Consider the following 19,852-nt stretch of genomic DNA (forward strand, 5'->3'; position numbering starts at 1 on the left):
CCTGCCTAAGTACCTCCTGCCTTTGTGTGATCAAGCACACATCCTATGCAACTGGTGCAGCCAAGCTGTTTACAGGAGTGAAAACAGGCAGGCTTGTATTTTACATGAACAGTCCGCAGCATTCCAGGAAGTTATTTATCCTTGGGCAAGTAGCGCTTACAGGTTAGATGTATTTTTGTTTTATAGATCTCTCAAGCACAATAATTTAAAGTTAAACTGTAACTTTAGCCATCATACCACCAGGCCTGACTGACCCACATGGTAGAAGGAGAGAGCCATCTCTTGCAAGTTGTCCCCTGGCCTACACACACACACATGAACACACTCGAACACGCACGCATGCATACACACACACACACATGCATGTGCACCAAAGAAAGGCTGGCTAGGGCAGTCCATCTTTTAGCTCCCATTGCCTGGAATAAGTGGAAAAAGGAAGTGGGTGAACAGACAGACTTCTGTGTGTGCCTGGTAACGTGTTGAAAGCTTAAAATGAACCCTAGGCAAACATCATTCTCTTCCAGAAACAGTCATACACTTTCATATTTAAATATTTTCTACATAAATATCTGCCACTCATTCCTATCTCTTATCCAGTTTTAATAGTAGGAATGGTAGGCAAAATAGCCAGGTTCAGTCATTGTGTCCTTGGGCCAAAATTCAAAGGAAATTGAAGTTTGTAAAATTCCATTTAACCAGTCTTATTTGAGGTAACTTCAGCTCTATGAAGTACAAAGATCCTTTTTTTCTAAATAAATATTCCTTTTATTGAATGATCATTTTGGTATGTTCTTAAAAATGGTGGCAAATAATATAAAATTCCAGATAATTTAAGTTGACTTCAAAAAATATGTGCTAGAATCGGTTCAGAAGTTTAAAACATCCAAATATGCATATGAAAAGCTTAGGAAGTCTGTCTGCCTGTGAAAACTAAAAATGTGTCAATCAGTTTTTGTTATAATAATTGCTTAAGACAGTCAACTCCTAAAAGGAAAAGGTTTATTTTTTGACTCACAGTTTCAGAGATTCACTCCATGATGACTCCATTTCACTGGGTTTAGACCTTTGGTGAGAAAGCACGTCACAGTAGGAAATGTGTGACTGAGCAAAACTGTCCTCTTCATGCCAGGAAGGAAAGGAGAGAGAAGAGACCATGCATGGTCTTGCAATGGCATGTTTTAGGACTACAGATCTGTCACTGGACCCTACCTCTGCAAGTCCCACCTCTCACAATAGCACTTCAAAGGACCAAGCCTTTAGCACAGAATCTTTAAGGAACACTTAGCATTGAGACCACACCAGGGATCATAAGACCTGTGGACGTCTTCATTGTTTCTGCCTGTAGGGCGTCTGCAGATCCAAATATGGCAGCTACTTTACTGTCCTTCAGCCCCGGATTTGGAGACTACATTATCTCAGGAACCTCCTTTGACCACCATTCTTTCTATATGTTCTTACTTGAAAATTCATTATTTGTTGCTGGTATTCCATTTGACCAATAATGACACAGGGAAGCCTTTATTTGCCTTCCTGTTGATATTGTCTGGGTGCCCAGACCAGGGGTAGGTGCACAACGCCTAAGGGATAACAGAACTGATGTTGAGCCAGCCTGTCTACACACCTGGTTCTCATTGAATGACTTCTAAAAGTCAACTTCCACTCTGGATTCTCCAAATCCCTTTCCCAGCTCTGTCTCTGTGAGTGGGTCTCAAACCATAAGCAGAACAGTACAGTCATAAAAGCCTGAGATCTTCTCTCCTTTTGGAGAATCTCCAGTTTCACTCAGGCATGTATACGGCCACTCCACTGACATGACACAGTGCCCCAAGAACATGATGCTGGTAATATCTTTAAAAGTTGTATAAATATGAGTGTTTCACCTACGTGTGTGTGCATTATAAGCATGTCTGGTACCCTTGGAGGCCAGAAAAAGGTACTGGATCCCATGTACTGGAGTAACAGGCAGTTGTGAGCCACAATGCAGGTGCTGGGTATTGAACCTGGGTCCTCCAAAGGAGGAGAAATTGCTCTTAAGCACGAGTCATCTCTCCAGGCCCAAGAACATGATTTATTTTATTTTATTTTGAACCAGAGTCTCCCTATGTAGTCCCGGCTGTCCTGGAACTCACTCTGCAGACGCCTCAGTCTCACAGAATTCACCTGCCTTTGCCTCCCAGGTGCTGGGATTAAAGGCATGTGCCACTATAACCCAACAAGAATATGACTCTTGATATGAAAATGCTCATGATGCTTCCACTGTATTTCTGTATTTCAGGTTGACCCTCAAGAGGGATGTGAAGTGAACTTGGTATTTAGCACAGAGCGCTACAACCCGGAGGAGGTAAGCTGCCCTAATTAGTGGTGTAGCCTATTAGCATCATCTATAAATACAGCCTTTAATGGAAAAATTGAGAATCTTATTAGGAGACTGAGTACCCACCACAGTAGTGGGGAAAGGACTGGCAGACAATAAGTGAATTTACCCTCAGGACAGTAGGAAAATAGTTTATTGAGCATACTGTGAAAGGGGAGCAGGCTGGAGTAACTAGAATCTAACTGCCTGTAAGGCAGGAAGGATGTCGGGACTCCATTGGGGAATTACTTTTACAGTTATGGTGATTTTTTTCTTAAGTCACTATGTTCAATTTTCATTTAAAATATTTTAATTTATTCTTTGAATGTTCCGTACATATATGAAATGTGTTTTGATCTTCTCCACCCTCTAGTGCCTTTCTCCAATTCCCTCAATATTCACCTATCTTTCTCCAGACTTCATGTCCCTTATTAATACTATTGTAATTATTATTATTCACACACGGCATCCAATTAATACTGACCCCATACGGATATGTGTGAGCCATTCACTTGGGCCTGGGTAACTGTCCAGTGGCCATATCACCAGAGAAAAGTGAGTCTCCCTCCTCCAGCAGCTATCAATTGTCAATAACTCCTCAGCTAGGGATGGGGCCTTGGCAGGCCCTCCCCAATCTGTATGAGATTTGCTTGGCTTGACCCTGTGTGGGTCACCAAATCTGCTGTGAGCTGAGTTGATATATGCATCAGCTTTGTCATGGAAGACAGCCTTAAAAAATGTTTTATGTAGCCGGGTGCTGGTGGCACATGCCTTTAATCCCAGCACTCAGGAGGCAGAGGTAGGCAGATCTCTGTGAGTTCAAGACCAGTCTGGTCTATAAGAGCTAGTTCCAGGACAGGCTCCAAAACCACAGAGAAACTCTGTCTTGAAAAAAAATGTTTTATGTATATGGGTGTTTTGCATGCATGCATGTCTGTGTACTGTGTATATGCCTGGTGCCCTTGGAGGCTATAAGAAGACATTGAACTCCCCTAAAACTGGAGTTACAGACAGCCTTGCCATGTGAGTGCTGAGAATCAGAGCTAGGTCCTCTGGAAGAGCAGCCTGTGCTCTAATATTGCATGTCTCTCTAGGACAAAGACCTTTTCATAGCTTCCATCCTCACCCTCTGGCTCATACATTCTTTCTGTGAGCTCTTCTTTGATGTCCCCCGAGTCTTGGATGAGGAGGTTGACATAGAAGTCCTGTCTACTCATCTGTGACTGAGTACTCACAGTCACTTACTCTCAGCACTCTGACTGGACATGAGACTCCATGCAAAAAGAAGCTTCCCTGACAAAAGTTGAAAGTAACACAAATCTATGGCTATAAACGTAACTAGTTAAGAAGGCGGTGTGACAATGTGACCATTGATCAAAACAGCATCCTGGGGTGTATGATTTTCCATCATGGGCTTTTGACAAGGCTTACAGTACCAGGTATGAAATCACTCATGTTTTTTGTTTTTGTTTCTGTTTTTCTGTTTAAAATCCAGATTTTAATAGTGACAAATAACAAGTCTTATTTGTGAAAAAAATTCTCCATATAATCTACAAGTTAATCTTATTGTAGGTACATAACTAATAAATGCATATTCCTATTCTGTGGGCTCTAAATGTGTATTCCCATTCTACAAACTCTCTCTTTACTTGATTACCTGTTTTACTTCCTATGTGTAAGTCTTTAAAATTCCTAAGATCTATTTTGTCAATTATTTGGTTATATTTCCTGATCAAGTAAGTAGAGGTTGTATTCATAAATTACATGCCTGTGCTTATATATTGTTTTCCCTACACTTTCTCCAAAAGTTTTTTTATTATTTTAATTTTAAATAGCTTACTTCACATGTCAATCCCAGTTCTCTCTCCCTCTCCTCCTCCCGCACCCCCCCACCATCCCCCCCAGCCTCCCACCCTATCGCCATTTCCTTCCACATAGGGAATATCTAGAGTCTGTCATTTCATTCAGGGCAGGGTCCAGGCACTCCCCTAAGAGTACAGGCTGAGAGAGCATCCCTCTTTGTGTTATGGACACACGAAGTCCATTTGTATGCCAGGGATAAACACTGATCCGCTGCCCAGGGCCCCATAGGTTGCCCAGGCCTCCTCACTGACTCTCACACTCAGGGGGTCTGGATCAGTCCCCTGCTGGCCTCCCAGCTGTCGGTCTGGGGTCCAAGAGCTCTCCCCTGTTCAGATCAGCTGTCTCTGCTGGTTTTGCCAGCCCATTCTTTGCCAATTTGCTCATCGCTCCTCTCTCTCTGTCACTGGGTTCCATGGGTTCAGTTCAATGTTTAACTGTGGGTGTTTGCCTCTGCTTCCATCAGTCACTGGATTCTCCAAAAGTTTTAGGTTTCAAACTAAGATATGCTATGAGTTTAGAATCTAGTTTTATTCTTGTGCATGTGGAAATTCTGTTTTCTCAGCAATATTTGCTAACAAGACTAATTCTTCTGTAATGTATAATTTTGGTAAAAATAAGATAACTATAATGACATTTGTAGGAAGTTTTCAGGTCTCACGTTTTATCAGAAGCTGATGGGTTACCTCAGTAAACATCAGGTCACGATTGCACCAGTGGGTACAGCTTTGCTGGCAGGTCAGTGTTGTAGCTTACAGGGTCCTGTGCTCCGTAAGGCTATTGATGGCTCCCCCACCCCTCCAGCAGCTTTCAGAACACCTCCCAGTACTATGAAACCAGCCAGCAGGGAGAGCTTCCTAGTCAGTTTGAGACTGATCTGATGCCCTGCAATCATGGTTGAAGTCTTCAGTAATAGGGTCCTAATATCTACTTACCATGTTTTGAGTACCTCCGGAGCCTCCCTGACCAGTGAGTGACTTGCAGGGAGGTTTCCTATGTTCTGCTCTTAAATTTTCTTTACATAACCAATTTCTTCTGGGACATGGTATTTGAGAGCCATTTCATGATGTGTAATTCCTGTCATGTGAAGACTGACAGTTCAGACTGGCAAGTGTACAGTTCTGGGAAAGTTACTGTGAGCCACTTTGCACATCATTTCCAGTTGTACAATCTCTGACATGTAAATAAGGGTCATGCAAATTAGAGGAACTCTGACTGATCACATGTCTATTCTGGCAAAGGCTCAGGTCACAGATGTCAGGCTGCAGAGCTCTGTGGCAACAGTCTGGAATTCCTGGACCATGCTTGGGAACCCCTTTTCTTATCTCTCACTAATGGCTTCAACAATTACTCTTTTCACATGCATTTAAAACCATCCACATACCTGCCATTTATCTCTTTCACAGCTCCCTTGGGTGTTTCTCCTCGCACTTCATAGTCCTTAGAATGACTCACTATGAAATGCCCATGTGTTCTTTTTCCTGTCAGCTGGTGACATTTCTAGTTGGCAGACTGGCACAGCATGAGACCAATTCCATATCAGGTTAGAGAACCACTTAGACAGAATCATTGCATAAAACACTGAGCTGTGCCCATGCATGCTACAGGCACTGTCTGCCTCCCTGCAGTCCCCACCATGCAGCCCATGATTTGCTGGCTTGTCTTCTATGTGGAAATTAGAAGCAGATGAACGTCCCTGTGTGGAATCAGATTGAGAGGCGACAACCAGAACATGGGTGGCGAGGCCAGCCCAGATTGTCAGCAGTGGTGGTCTGAACCTCAGAGGCCTGGGAATTTCAGGCTGCCATGCCCCACATCAAAGTGTCACACAGGGAGTCAGAGCTTCAGAGGAGAAGGCATGGCATCCCTCATCCAGTGCTTGGCATCTCTAACTCAGTGCCTCTTGAAAACTCACTAGAATTCAGAAGCAAGTTCTAGCAGGATACATACAGACGTTGCTTTTTAACTGTAGAGTTAATTTTTCTGAAATGATTAGGAAGATGCCTTTGATTTCCAGCTTTGCAAATTGAAAGTATTGAAGCTGAATGCTAATGATGACTGGGTTTTCCTCTGGATTTGATGGACTGTACTCTAAGAGTGCAGCTAGCTAACTAGAGTGAAGGTCAGACTTTCATCTTCACAGCACTGTTTCCACAAAGCTGTCTGGTGGGAGGTACACAGAGGGGACATAAATATCCAGCTCTCTTCCTCTTCCCTGGAAATGGTTGACATCAAAAGAGGGTGGGGTGGGGGTGCTTCTCTGATAGGAGCTTAAAGAGCCTTTCAGTTTTTCTATGCTGCGCCAATCATTAGCATGCTAGCTAATGCACTCCAGAAACCCCTCCTCCCATCTGCAATAGACACTCCTAGAAAAAAGTTGCCCAATGGAAATCTTGTTTCAGTTTGTTGAACTAGTTCTAGAAGTGGGCTTATTTTGAAGATGGAACTTCGATGATAATTTCTTTCACTGTGGACCTTTCAAGTTTGTTTCTGATTCTTGCCTCAAAACCAGAATGCCATTTACATCACTAAGAAGAAATGAAGGCTATTGCTTCAACTCTTCCACCAGCCACATTTCTATAGGACACCCTGACTAGGAGTCCATAGCTTGGTTTGTGTGGGGCTGCAGCTAGTGACTGTGAACTTGTTCCAAGTCTAACGCTGATGGTGTGAGCATGTGCATTTTTCTGGGGATAGGTTAAAGAACCTTGACCAAAATGGGGAAGAATCACTATTCAAGAGCATACACCTGAAGTCTTTGGATTTGAAATAAATGAGGGTGGTCACAGAATCTACATTCTGAGTGCAAACATGGCTGAATTTGTCCTATCTGGATGATTGGGCTGTTTAATTTGGAAGAGATCTCAGAATGGGGAGGCAGAATTATTATCACCTGTGTTAAGTAGCTGCGCTCAGACAGGAACCAATTCGAGTCATGCAAGCTGAAGATGTGGAGTGGGTTCCTTTTTATATGGTAGCATTTTGGTCTTTAGGAAAGGAGCTAATTCATGCCTGCACGTGCTGGTATTTTTGTCAATAGGAACCAGCTTTGTCTTCTGATTCAAGTTAATTAATTGTAATGTTCAAGTACTGCTGTGTTAGTTCCAGATAGAGTGAAACAGCCACTATCCTGTAAGTGTGAGCCAGGAAGGGCTCAGTAGATAGCAATGCAATTTCTTTGCAAGAGGCCCAGCATTATTATGTAAAGACAAAATCAGAAGGCAAAAAGTTGAAAAGCAGAAAAATTAAAGGACTACTGCATTGCTGTGTCTTAGTTTCTTTTCTGTTGCTGTGCTAAAATACTGACAAAAGCAAGAGAAAAAGGGATTTGCCTGTCTCTGGGTTCAAGGGCATAGTCCATCATCACAGCGGGAGTCACTCTACATCCAGAAAGCAGGGATGATGACTATGTGACCTTCTCAATCCCCTTTCTCCACTTACACAATCCAGGCTCACAGACACCCACAACAGGTAGACTGATTAATACAACCAAGATAACCCACTTCAGGCATGCTTATAGGTTCATGTCCCAGGAGATTCTGGATTCTAGGCAGTTTACACTTCACACTAATCTCAAACTATGAGCACAAAAATTACCTTCCATAAAGTTACACTCCCACTGTTGATGCCAGCCTGTCACATTAGATGGATTCTCAGTCTGTGTTCTGGGAATTGCAGTGGGCATAGTTGATAAGGAACCTTCTTGGGTAACTTCAAAACTTTTATTTCAGGAAGGTGAAGAAAGTCTGGGCAAATGTTCTGCAAGGGTGTTTTTCAAGAATCAAAAACCCAGACCAGCCATTAATGTCACCTGCATGGGGCTCACTGAGAAAATTAAGAGACAAGAAAGAGATAATCTGCTCTACAAGCAAGTGAAGCAATTGAAGAACCCTCTGAACGTCATCAGCATACCTGGTATGAATCAGTAACTGGGAGCCCTATGTTCGGGAATACATATAACCTCTAAACCTTAAAAAGAATGATTATTTACATTTGCATGTCTGGAGAGGTGCCAAAGTTCAGCTGTGGATTGGGATGTATCTCATTATCTAAGCAAGGCTTATAGGTGTCATTTTCTGTTCCTGTCTACAGTATACTAAAACTACCAAAAGCTGAGTCCCTTTAGTTGACCATTTTGCATCCCAGAATGAGTACACAAGAGCTGACTCTACGAATAAAAGACCAAAAACAAAACAAAAACAAAAAGCAGAGACTAGACTGAAGATTGCAGGGGAATCTAGAAACTAGAGGGATTTTTTTTGTTGATAGCCCTGGGAAGTTTAGGTGACAAGATACTCCATGTCTGTGTTCAGTCTCTCTGCCCCAGGGCTGGCTAAGTGACTGCCTCAGCCATTCTGGGCTGCTGCAGTGGGGTCATGTTTATCTCATTTCAGGTCAGTGGCTAATGGGCAGTGGAGCCGTCTCCAAGAGATGTGCCCTGCCCTTTGCAGTGACTCAGCTGGAGTGCAGCACAGCTCATTTGTCTTGGCACTCAACAGAGTGTGTGGGCGCAGTAGACATTCAGCACTTACTGGCAAATCCAATTTCCCAAACCACAGAAGTCATCTCTGGACTTGCACTTGGGCATGAGCGTGACATCTGACCACTCCGGCACTCTCCTTCCCACACTCTCTCACTTTGCTCTTTGGCCCAGATACCAGGCAAGTCCTCACCAACACCTGAGAACCTCAGACTCCATTTCTCCCTGCATCTGCCCCCACTTAATGACACTGACTAAATGTTTGCATTTCTAATATCATGGCTTCCAATGATTCTCACCTACTGCTTCATTGACAAAGATCAAATCTTAAGCCAAAGAACTATGATAATTCAGAACATTGTTGAAGATATTCATGCTGCTTGGAATAAGTGAACTAACTAATGACTAATATTTAAAATTAGACAGTTGCATGGGGATCTTGTTTCCACTTTAGTTTTGCAAATAGGGCTCATTTCCTCTGTAAAAAGAAAGATTTGTTTTTAATTATGTGTATGTGTGAGTTCACATGCACATGCATGCATGTGCATTAGTGTGCACATGAGAGAGCATGTGCCCATGGAGTACAGAAGAGGGCATCAGCTCCCCAGAGCCAGAGTTATAGGTGGAAGGAGCCTGCTTGGTGTGTCTTCTGCAAGAACAGTACAGGCTCTTAACCACTGACATTAGATAGACTTTCCCAGGAATATTTGCCACAGTATCGTCAGCTTTGGATGCTTTTCAGTAGAACCATTCAACTGGATCTTGTTTACTTATCAAGTCCTATGTACTCATCATGGCCATTCTACAGTCTTGGGGCTGGAAAAATGGAAAAGAGCATTTGCTGCACAATCATGAGGAACAGAGTTTGGAGCCCATCACCCGTATAGGAATCTAGGCATCCCACAAACACCTGTTAATTCCAGCTCCAAAGGATATGGCACCTCTTCTGGCCTCCATGAATACACCAGAACACACACATGTACATATACAAACACAGGTACATACATGTTCTTATGTACACACAAATACATAAATAATTCAGTCATTGGGGTGGCTCTGCTCTGACTGTAAGTTCTTAGGATCTAAAGACTTGGTTTACTACACAGAAACACCAGAGGTTAGTCTGAGTGTGACCAGAGACATTTGTGCTGAAAGTTCACAGATCTCTAAGGTGAGCTGTATTTTAATGGACTCATTGTTTCATAGTATCAAGGGGATAGTCCTTTTTCACTGAGTAAGTGCAGGATAAAACTTGTTGAGGCAGTTGCCACAAATTCTTAGAAAGCACTAATTATCACTAGGATGTAAAAATATAATCATTTTGTTTAAAAAACATGAACTTTTATTATAAAATAATGCTGTGGTTCAATAAATCATGCAATATATTCCCACTTTAATCTTAAATTTACAATTTATATTATTTGTTGAAAATATACTTTTGTTCATTGTTATTGCCCTTCTGATCTACATATCCAGTTTCCGATAGGAAATGACTTTTGATATATTGAGTAGCTGAAATCAAGTAACACAGTGTATGTATGCAATGAATTGAATTTATAAATTTCTAGAAGCAAAAACAAACCAAAGGTTGGTTTTAGATTGAGTCCAACAATGAAGACAGGCTTAAAGTAGCCAGTTCAAGTCTTAGCAGTTTCTGGTCAGCATTTAGTTAAGCCACAGCACTGAACTTTCGTAGTTTAATTAATAAGCAAGACAATCTAATCCTTGCTCCACCTCGTTTTCCCTCTTTAGTCAATTCACAAACTTCCCACAGATGAACACAATCTAGGAGCAGAGGAAAATACCCGAGGAGCTTCAAATGATCAGTAACATCCTGTGTTGCTAAGCACACATACCCTGCCACATGTCCTCACTACTGTAACTCATTTATCTTTGAGGATAATGCATTTGGCTATCACAAATCTAAAGCCACAGTAAGATAAGAAAGTGTTGATGTGCTGCATGAAGAAAGTTTCAATCCCTGGGAAAAAAGTGGGGGAAAGCATGTCAGAACCCTGTGACAGAAGACCAAGACAGACATTCCTGTCATTATGTTGGCTTTGGAGTCTTGCATTACATGTCCTGAAACCTAATGATTCGGCTAGCTGCTCACATCAAGGGGAAACCACAAATTCATTCATAAAGTGCTAATAATACTTCCAGGCAGTAGAGTCTGAAACTTCTCTGCAATAGCATTAATAAAGTCACAGCTCCTTGTGGGCTCACATGTTCTGGCAAGATGACAACTAGGTTACAGAAGTTAGCTTGAGAAATCAGTGGAGTACCGTGGGCTCAGTTTTAAGTGATGTCAACTGAAGAGAGCAATGAAACCAAACCCTGTAACAGTGGATGATGGCAGAGCAGGAAACCAAGGCCTTTCAGCTTTACTCTCAACAAATTTTCTTCTAAAAGCACTTGCCAAGTGCCAGTTCCCCCTGAGGCGAAACCCCCCACCCCTGCAGTGCATGCATTATATCTGTCTTCTTGCTCTCTACAAAACAGCCACGACAGTGAGACAGGTTACCTTCTGCTTACCTCAACATGAGCCATTTTAACTTATTTTGATTTCCTTGGGGGGTGAAGGGGTGGTGGGACATACACACGGAGGTTAGCGTTGCTCCTTCCACCTTTATATGGGGCCTGAGGGTTCAATTCAGGTCTTCTGGCTTGCCTGACAAGTTCTCCCCTTACCCCCATGCCCAGCCCATTGATTCCCCAAGTTTATGCCCCACCAACTCTCATCTTCCCAAACTCCCTCATCCAAGGATCTTTATTTTTTTAAATCTAGTTTTATGTGTGTAGGTGTTTGGCCTGCATGCATGTCTGTTTATGCACATGTGTGCAGCACCCATGGAGGCCAGATGGCATCAGATCCCCTGGAACTAAAGTTACACAATGTGGTAAGCTACCATGTGGGTGCTTGGAATTGAACCAAGGTCCTCTGGAAGAACAGTCAGTGCTATTAACTGCTGAACCATCTCTCCAACCCAAGATCTGTTTCTTTATATCCTTGATTCTGAGTTCTCTGGCTTCTCCCATGATTTTTTCCATCAGTATCCTTCTCATCTCTCCATCAGTATCCTTCCTGAACTCGGGTCCACCAGTAACTCCTAATCTTGACCCAGGGACTCTGTTGACCAAGTGCTTCACCATTGTCCCTTTCCTTCCTCACTCTTCAAAAGGAGACTCTCTTCACATTGCTCAGATACAAACATTCCTAACCCAAGTTCTATCCTCTATGTAACTGAAACTGCCCCCAGTCACCCAGGACCACTGATGTCAAATTAATCTTGTTCTTTTGAGATTTTCTTAATGTGTCTGTAGTATTTTACATCATCCACTCATGTAGTTTTTCTTAACCTCATATTTCATACATCTAATATCAATCTCAATAAGACCTTCTCCCCCAACAAGGTTTGTATATTCTGGCCTTTAACTACATTACTGTTCTAGGGTTTGCTAGAACATTTGTTCATTACCACCCCCATCTCCTAGCATTTAGCAATTTGCCACATCCTATGAAGCTGACCTCCACAGAACCTCTGGGACTCATTCTGTTATCTTCAAACCCAGTCAGCCACTCTTGTGGTTCTTTTCTATAGGGCTACTGCAACAGTTCTCCCAGGTCTTACATTTCAGTGTCCTCCTTTCTGTCCTGTACAGACTTAATACAGAGTCCATGTCCACCTGGTTCTGCACACAGGAGCATTCATAGCATGATGCCATACATTTATATTCCTTCAAGACCAGCCATGGAGGCTGAGCCTGCCCGTGTCCTCCTTAGCTCACTCCTCCCCTCACAGCACCCCCACCTACAAGACTGGAATTCAAAGCCCTGAAAACAACCTCATTCCCTTGGAGCCTTCCCCCAAACTCTCCAGCCAAACAAACCATGTCCCTGCCTGCTTGTCCTTCATCTGTCTCTAGGAATGCATCAACTGTGCTCCTATGACATCCACAGGCCTCGCAGTCATCAGGGCTCTGAAGGTGTAACCCTAAAGACTAGGAAACTGCTTTACCAACCAACAGGATGTATGCTTAAATTTACTTTACCTAAAGACTGTTTCCTAACAACTACCACACTGCTGGTGGGCCACAACAGAGGCTTCTCTACCAAACTGTACACAATGGCGATCTGTGATAGTATCCTAGAAATTATTCACCGAAGTTTGACTTTCTAAAAGCAATTAACCATTGTATCTCTATCTCTTGAAGTCTGATATTGAGTGGGTTTTAAGTGTTTGCTGAATAAATAAGTAAATAAATAAAAGGTTCAAAAACAAACAGCACAGGAAAAATCCATCTAGTTTTTTCATGTGTTCAAAAATTGACCAGGGAGCTGCCAACTCATTGGTTAGCTTTAAAGCCAGTGGTTAAAGGACACATGGCACTGACTTTCAAGCCAAGTCAGCAGGTAAGATGATGGGCAGTGAACTTTTCAACCAACAAATGTCTAGATTAATGTTTAGTACCATGGCTGTTGTAGCATATGTACATGGTGCTACAACTTGCCATTAAGAAAACTTATGCTTATTTGGTGTAGCAAATTGAAGCATAGAATCTCCATCTTGACCTTATATCCAGATCAAGACACTTCTGTGAAATGATCTAGTACCACATCCCTGATTTCATTACTGAAATTTCTCATATTTCCTCTTTAAAATGCCTTCGTACAAATGTGGTTTTTTTCCCTCCTTCTCAGATAGTCACGGACATATTGATCCCTCACTGAGACCCCTCTGGGACCTGGCTTTTCTCGGAAGCTCCTATGTGATGTGGGAGAAGACAACACAGTTTCTGAACTACTACTTGGTCCAGATCAGTAGGGTGAAGCAGTTGGTAAGAAGCTGAAAATTAGCTGGATCAGCGGAGTCCCAGTGGACACAGTGCTCCTGCCTGACCAGCAGGAACACTTACCTTCATGGCAAGAGTTTAATTACATTTCATTCTTTCAGCACATATTTGAGTGACCGCAATGGCTCAGGAATCGTTCTAGGGATTGAGGAGGTAGCATTAAAGAAAACCACATTTGTTGACTTCAATGAGACCCAGTTCTGGAAAGAAGCTAATAAACCAACGAATATGTATCAAACAGTGGTGGGGAGTGCTGTGGAGAAAAAGACAATGGGGAGGAGGAAGCACAGGACCCTGATAGACAGCTCACCTAGTCAGAGTGAGGCTAATGGAGGTGGAGTGCCACTGGGGCAGAAGCCAAAAGGCCCTGAGAGCAACAGAAGGGGAGTTGAGACAGGACACTGCAGCGCCGGGGTGGCCGGTGGTTGAGGGAGCAGCAAGGCTCAGAGTTTGTACCCTGATCAGGGAGTCTGTGCAGGCAATGAGATGACATGTCAGGAAGTGGGCATCTGTCCTTGTAAGCCTGGGAGGTCATTAGCCCAGGCTTGTCTTTATTCTGTTAGGAGGAGAGTGACATGATGTGATTTTCACAGGATCTTCCTGGCTCCATTCTGGGAACAGACTGCAGTGAAACAAGGCATGGAGAAGGAAGGCCTGGTGGTGGTGTAGACTAGAGGCAGCCAGGGAGGGGGTGGAGTGTTTGGATCCAGGTGAACTGTCAATATTGCTCAGAGTTGCATATGGACATCAGAAAATGGTAGGCGTCGAAGGATGTCTTAGGATTTGGGCCCAAACCTAGGATAGTTTCTATGCACTGATGGGAAAAGACATCAAGCAGTTTTAGAGGAAACTGTCTTGATTTTTGGCAAGAAGACAATACGTATAGTCATCTTGCCATAGAAGTTCATGTTTAAGAGACAGGGATGGGCTGTAATCAGGCCCATGTTGTAAAGGGAAGCTTTTCCTTGCTAGCCGCTTTGGTTTATCACCCGCCAGTCGCCTGGGCTCTGCCGCGTTGTAGTCCCTAAATAACACACAAGACGCTGTATTAATTATGAAGCTGTTGGCCTTGCTTGTTTCTTACTGGCTAGCTCTGACTTAAGTAATTACCCCATAATTGTTAATCTAAGTATTTCTCTTACCGGAGAATAGTTCCGGGCTTCCTACCCCATGGCGGTTACATCTCGAACTCTTCTGTGTTTCTCCTTCCCAGAATCCTCCTGGACTCCTAGTCCCACCTATCTAGATTCCTATTGGCTCAACAGTGCTTTATTGACAAAAGACTTCCCCAACACCATGTGATGGTATTTAAACTACCAACTGGGAAAGATCACAATGGTGTTGTATGTAGTCACAGAAGCTGAATCTGACACTCTTTTGAGCTGACAGCAGATTCCACCTGGAGGGGAAGGAGACAAGGGCAGCCAGACACTAGTCCAGGTGACACTAGCCCAAGTGGGAACCATTCTAGGTTCTCTGCTGTTCTCTCAGAGAGAAAGCAGAGCCATGAGGTGAGGGTAATGGTGAAACGCTCTGTTGGAGATGAGGTGGGCCCTCACAAGAATGTAAGTGACCTGTGCAGAGGTTTGTTGCTCTTAGCATTCAGAAGTAGGCAAATAGCACCTTTAGCCAGGGTTGGGATTTTTCTCAAGTAAATGTGATGTAGGGAGAGAGAGGTTTTCAGAGTAAAAGCTGAGCCAAGTGTACATTAGTACTTACACTAATGAGAAACATGTTCACTATGTACCCATGGGTGATTCATCAGTATCTTCTGTGGAACTTGCCAAGCATTCAGTTATTTTTGTTTTGTTTTGTTTGTTTTTTCAAGACAGGGTTTCTCTGTAGCTTTGGAGCCTGTTCTGGAACTCACTCTATAGACCAGGCTGGCTTTGAACTCTGAGATTTGCCTGCCTTTGCCTCCCAAGTGCTGGGATTAAAGGCTACCACCGCCGGTACATCCAGTATTTTTAATGCCAATAATAATTTGGTCTGCTTACCAAAGATCTTTGTAAGACAGACATCAGATAGAACCTGGGTTTGCTTTGGGGTTTTTTTTTTCTTTCACTGATCTTTTTATAGAGTGTTTTTTTTTTAAGAAAAAAAAAAAACAGAAATTATCCTAAAATTGATTGTTGCACGGTAACCAGTCAGGGTATGACCCTACTTGTTTTTCTCTGTTTCCTTCGTTCTTTCTAACAGGGCAACAGAGCCGATAAAGCCAAGACAGCTCAAGGGCAGGAAGTGTCAAAGGACTTCTCACTTCCAAAACCTTTCTGGTTGGGAATTATTACCTGAATACTCAGGGTTAAACTTACCTCCTAATGCAAGAGTATAAGGAGATGCAAACTTATAAACTCACAGTCCCAAATGTACAAGGCCCAACAGAAGAGTGGACAAGGAAAGGAAGGGCTGAAATAGAGCCATAATTATTTCTTTAGAACTGAAGGACAAATGGCATTCCTAATACTATAGACTATGCCGAGGATAGGGGAATATATCAGCTAAGGAAAAAAAAAGGAAATAAGCACTTTCAATGTACCCCCAGGCTTCAATATGAGCTGACAAAAGTAAAACTACATATTGTTACAATTCCAATCCACCAGCGCCAAATCTTGTAGCCACGCTAATAAAATATCTACCTATTAGGTCAGCACGGACTGATATTAGTCAGTTCCAGACTTCATCCCAGCTTAAGGTCTTCACTAGCTTAAGACACATTACAGAAATTACCTTACCAGGCATAGCCATCCTACTGATAACTCTCTTTTTGATCACTTATATTAATAGCATAAGCCTATTTACTTTACTAATACCACATTGGTTCTATGAGGGCTTAATGTCTCCTTTTAGGAGATGCAGGGGACATAGATGGTAGATCAAAAAAATGGGATCAAACAAGGCTTCTTTTCCCATGGTTTCCAGGAAGATTAAAGTTCCAAGTTACAAAAATAAAAATAATAATAATAATAAACTGCCATCAATCTGGGATATTAGCGCTTGACATTTGTGATGATTTGAATATATGCCAAAGAGGTTATTTCTGAATAACATTAAAAATAATGACTTCTTGGCAGGGCTTGACATGGTGAGGGCAGACTGAGGTATACTGTTTACATCTGCAGCTCTGTAACAAGCTGTGCTTGGGTTTGGTCTCAAGGGCTCTGCTTCCTGAAGGAAGATGCAAGCATGGGGGGATTATAATTCAACCTGCACATTTAACATGGGTAATACCTATCTTTTTGTCACTGCTGGAGAATGAACCTTCCCCGTGCTTCACACAGGAGAGGCAGGCTCTCTACCATTGGACTACATAAAGTCTAAGCCCTACTCTGTGGTTTGAGCAAATAGTTTATTGAAACCGGTGTTCTACTGTTTATGTAAAGGCCAGCCTTTTACCTAAAACTTGGAAACTACCATAATTTCATTCAAAAATGTGGCTTTGAAAGCCAGGCATGGTAGCACTTGTCTATAGTCTCAGCACTTAGGAGGTGAAAGGTTAGGAGTTCTAGGCCGTGTGAGTTACATAAGACTCTATCTCAAAAATATACACACTAAAAATATGCTATTTCCAAAAGCAGAATAAGAAAGCACTGCCTTGAAAGGATGTCTGTAAGCAAAATCAATCTAAAAAATTAAAGGCTACATTGTAAAGCCAGGCCTCCAGAAACAGTACAGGGGGTGAAGTCCGAGATAGTCACCAGGAGTTCACTCGTGAGCAACAACCTGGGAAAGGTCAGCATTTCCTTGCAAGGTAAAGACACCACAATGAAGGCCAGGTGAGGCCAAATACATACCCCCAAATGAAGACTAGATTGGCAGAGTGGTCCTCTTGTATCTGTGGGAGACTGGCTCAAACCTCACACCACAGTGTTTGTTTGTAAGCCCCACATATTCTCCCACATGCGTTATCTCTAGGTAGCCTGTGTACAATGTAAAGGCTATTAGCGACTGTTGTTATTCTGTTTTGTTTAGGGAACAGCAATGAAAACATGCCTACACATTCAAAATTTATATTTTCTATTAATAGTTGGTTGCACACATGGGTATAGAGCCTACAGATTCGGATGGGTAACTGTAGTAGAAAGTGCTGGTAACTAATTCTCTTATGAAAGAGCAGTTTCCTGGTGAATTCCGAGTTTGTGGCTTTGTGCCTTAGATGTTTGAACACTCCTGTGTATACTGTCAGGCCAGAGAGAAACCTACCCAGTAACCCAAGGAAGCCGCCATACAAGAACAGTCTGCTTCTGATTCATCTGCCCTTTATGCGTCCTCTACATCCCCATCCTTACCTTCTGCACATGACTTGTGAAAATCTCCATCCACATAAGAAAAGCAAAGACAAACCAAGTTCCTTTTCAGTGAACACTGTCCCCCCCCTCATGATTTCATATTCTCTAGTAGTTTCTCTAAAAACTGGTAGACCAAAGTTATATTCTAAAAGCTAAAGGGTTTAAAAACAATCCTATTTTTATTATTAAAGAGAAAAGTACCTTTGATATATAAAAATAGGAAATTGACTTATCAAAATTTATAGTAAAGGGTGTGAGGATGAATGCCCACCTACCAGAACATATCTAACACACTGGTTTTGACACAATGCTTAGCAACATCATGGAGCATGTTAATCCAGCATTATGAAGGGTGTGGAATGCTGGGGTCAGACCTTGTTTTAATCCTGTAAGACAGGAGAATCACATGAGAACATGTATCGACTGCCGGGAGTAACATCTGGCCCATGGTAGGCACTGGAGAAATGTGCTTTCCTCTTGTTTGTCAGAGGGGAGCAGGGCGAACATGTCAGAGGCACACATACATCACTGAGGTTGCTAGAAGATTCTCCTTATCCTCACAGACTTCAGCCTTCAACAAAACCCTCAAATGTCAGACAGGAAAAGCTTTAAGGACACTCAACCAGAGGTCTGTAGAACTGGGCGACAAAACCTAAACCATGATTTCTTAAGCTTGATCCGGAACTTCCGGAACACTGCCATGGTGTTTCAGCAGAAGAGTTAAGTCACCACCCACAGGAACACACGACACAACCTAGCAAACCCTGAGCTTACGAAACCCCTGGTGTCTGTTATGCTAACTCTGTTTTCCCTCCTCTAGAAAACTAATGATGATGGCATTGACTTTGATTTCACCGTTCTACTTCATGAATTTTCAACACAGGTAAAAAGCAACATTGTGTGTCGAAATGTTTTTATTTCAAGTTTTTCAAGTTATAATATTTAGGCTTTTATTTCCTAGGAAATTATTCCCTGTCAGATTCACTTGTTCTGGTACCCCGGCAAACCACTAAAAGTACAGTACCATTGTCAAGAGCTGCAGAGCCCAGAAGAAGCCTCTGGAATTGACGAAGCATCAGCCATGGCACCAACAGAGCTCAGTAATTTCTAAAGAGAAAAAGACCTGTTTCTATCATACTCCAAACTTCATCACTGCTGTATAAAAGCAAAGGTTCAGGCATCCTAGCACTGAGGCAGGCTTGTGGTTACAGGAAAATATATCCCACCTGATTGGCCTTCGTGTTTAACCGAGAGTGGGTGCCTACCTATCTGCTCAGAGCTTAGTAGTCAGAGGGCCATTGATGAGGCTTGGGGCAGATGGATGAACAATTAATTGCTTTGGGGGAAAGATTTCATCTCTGAATTTGTGTTTTTCATCATTTTGGACATATTATAGCTATTTTATGTTGCTAAATCGTTCCTACTTATTATGTCAACAACAAGCATTTTTTTTTTTCGATTAAATTGCAGGGGAATATTAACTGCTAATTTCAGACAAGCATTCCCTTTTAACTTTCAAATAAATGTTTGTATTTCTAGATAATAACGTGTGTTTGCAAGCTTCCGTATGCACTGAAAAAATTAGACTACCTTAGAATTATATCAACTCCCAGTACTGTCTGACTCGAATCTTACAAACAGCACACAGGGTATCACATGAGAAAGCTGCAAACACAGTTAACAAAACACTGATCTAGCTCAGAGTACACCAGATACATATTTTTTATGTATCAGGCCAATGCGGATCTAGTGTTGGTGTAAATAATCTATAATGGCAAACATAATATGTAATAATCAAATTCAGTGAAGTACCTCCTCAAGGCAGGAAGAACTGATCCAGGAAATGTTGCCATCAGCTGCCTCTCACAATTATTAAAATTTAATGGAACCCTTATGTCACTGTCTTAAACCCTTGAGCCAAGTTTCTTGTCCAGTAACTGATTAGGGGCATCAGCTGCCCAGTAAAAAAAAAAAGCATGCAAAAGCCCCCTCATGATAGGTGAGGCTGTCCGAGAT

The 19,852-nt window shown here is 42.4% G+C and overlaps 1 protein-coding gene across 1 annotated transcript in view; it reads left to right on the plus strand.

Annotated features, from left to right (window-relative positions):
• Rarres1 (retinoic acid receptor responder 1) overlaps positions 1–19,379 on the plus strand; it is a 37,067-nt gene extending 17,688 nt beyond the window's left edge. Inside the window, exons 2-6 of the mRNA XM_040754320.1 lie at positions 2,276–2,341; positions 7,945–8,128; positions 13,396–13,532; positions 18,657–18,719; positions 18,798–19,379. Coding sequence (XP_040610254.1) covers positions 2,276–2,341; positions 7,945–8,128; positions 13,396–13,532; positions 18,657–18,719; positions 18,798–18,947 — 600 coding nt within the window. The 3' untranslated portion in view covers positions 18,948–19,379. The remainder of the gene's footprint in view (positions 1–2,275; positions 2,342–7,944; positions 8,129–13,395; positions 13,533–18,656; positions 18,720–18,797) is intronic.
• The last annotated feature ends 473 nt before the right edge of the window (positions 19,380–19,852 follow it).

Source organism: Mesocricetus auratus, unplaced genomic scaffold (genome assembly GCF_017639785.1).
Source record: "Mesocricetus auratus isolate SY011 unplaced genomic scaffold, BCM_Maur_2.0 Super-Scaffold_100011, whole genome shotgun sequence".
NCBI classification, from domain to species: domain Eukaryota; kingdom Metazoa; phylum Chordata; class Mammalia; order Rodentia; family Cricetidae; genus Mesocricetus; species Mesocricetus auratus.